This window comes from Cupressus sempervirens, chromosome 1 (genome assembly GCF_028749045.1).
Source record: "Cupressus sempervirens isolate cs-2001-9-10 chromosome 1, ASM2874904v1, whole genome shotgun sequence".
NCBI classification, from domain to species: domain Eukaryota; kingdom Viridiplantae; phylum Streptophyta; class Pinopsida; order Cupressales; family Cupressaceae; genus Cupressus; species Cupressus sempervirens.
This window is the reverse complement of record NC_143118.1, coordinates 142,219,044-142,220,612: the sequence shown is the minus strand read 5'-3', so window position 1 is coordinate 142,220,612 and position 1,569 is coordinate 142,219,044. Positions and strand designations below refer to the sequence as shown.

Genomic DNA, 1,569 nt, shown 5'->3' with positions numbered 1-1,569 from the left:
GGAAGCATATTGAGCATACATCCTATCCATTTAGATAAAGCTACTCAACAAGAGAGCTTCTTATTGAGAGAGTCCATTAATGGCTCATATTCTCAATTGAGAGCTCATCTTAGTCTATCTTGAAGTTTATGAATTTTGTTTAGTTTGTAGAAGCTTTATTTAAATTTGGTTTCTATTAGCATACTAACATTGCTCATATACACTATAAGTAAATTATTGTTAGTAATCTAAACTTTTCTGATAGACTTTTAATGGCTGTCTGTTTTATTCCTTTAAAATTCAAAATTAATAATTAAAAGATTAGGAAAACAAATAATAAATGGTGATTAGAGCATGGTCGACTGACTTAGATGCCATCGCCTGCACATCCCAACACGAAAAGTTTCAAAGTCATGTGTCGGTTGGCGAGAAAGACGTAATGTGACATTTCACTTGCACAATCTCTATCTTCTCTGCCTACTGCGAAGTTGAGCTATCTGACACCAACAACAACAACTCAACATGTAATCATCTCTATACACAACCTAAACGAAAACTCTTTTGTAAATCTCACTCCCAACATCCAATGGCTTCACAATGTCTCTCTTCAATTCCCTTCTTTCTCCTCCTCTTAATCCCCGCAATTACAACTGCAGATCCAGATGCACTGCAAGATTTCTGCGTGGCAGATACGAAATCCACCATAACATTCATGAATGGCTTGCCTTGTCTGAGTCCAAACAAAACATCTGTAAAGCATTTCACCACGTCAGCACTGGGCATTCCATCAAATACATCGGGCAACCAGTTTGGGTTTGGTGTCATACTCACAACAGCGCAGATATTGCCGGGCATCAACACGATGGGAATTTCAATGGGTCGCGCAGATGTAGATGTTGGTGGATTGGTGCCTCCACATACACATCCAAGAGCCACCGAGATTACTTTCGTACTGAAAGGAAAATTACTCGCCGGCTTTGTTGATAGTTCCAACAATTTATTCTCTCAGAATGTCAGTGCTGGAGATGTGTTTGTTTTTCCCAAGGGGACGCTTCATTTTCTTCACAACGTGGGTGGCACTCCTGCAATTCTGATAGCTGCCTTTAACAGTCAAAATCCTGGGGCATCTGTTACTCCAATGGTCACTTTTGCTTCCAATCCGGCCATTCCTGCTAAAGTTCTAAGCAAGGCTTTTCAGGTTAGTTTGGAGGAGGTGGGAAAATTAAGGAAGGGGCTTGGTGGCAGCTAAAATGGTACCGGTTATCTTTCTGACAAAATGTATCTTAAAGTCAAAATTCTCATAAAAAATAAAAATCAGATCTGTGATCTTTTCGCAGATTTTGTGATGTTTTTTTTTATTTGTTTACCATTGAAATGAATATGAATTCACACTGAAATTTTAGTAGAAGTTCGTTGGGTTTTCCTAATTCTGAAAACGCATCAAAACTACATTTTGTTTCGAGGATAGCCACGTTCAAAATGAATTGAGTGTTTTCATGGAGTCACATGTTGTAAATCGATCTACTTCAAGAGTTAACATATGTAGATCTGTCTTTTTTATTTTTGATTGTGTATGTTTACAATTTTAGC

General features: G+C 37.9%; 1 protein-coding gene across 1 annotated transcript; it reads left to right on the top strand.

Moving 5' to 3' along the window:
* The first annotated feature begins 448 nt into the window (after positions 1–448).
* LOC149576587 (germin-like protein 5-1) lies at positions 449–1,337 on the top strand. The gene has a single exon (XM_089816910.1). The coding sequence runs from the start codon at positions 566–568 to the stop codon at positions 1,226–1,228; it is 663 nt and encodes a 220-aa protein (XP_089673036.1). The 5' UTR covers positions 449–565; the 3' UTR covers positions 1,229–1,337.
* The last annotated feature ends 232 nt before the right edge of the window (positions 1,338–1,569 follow it).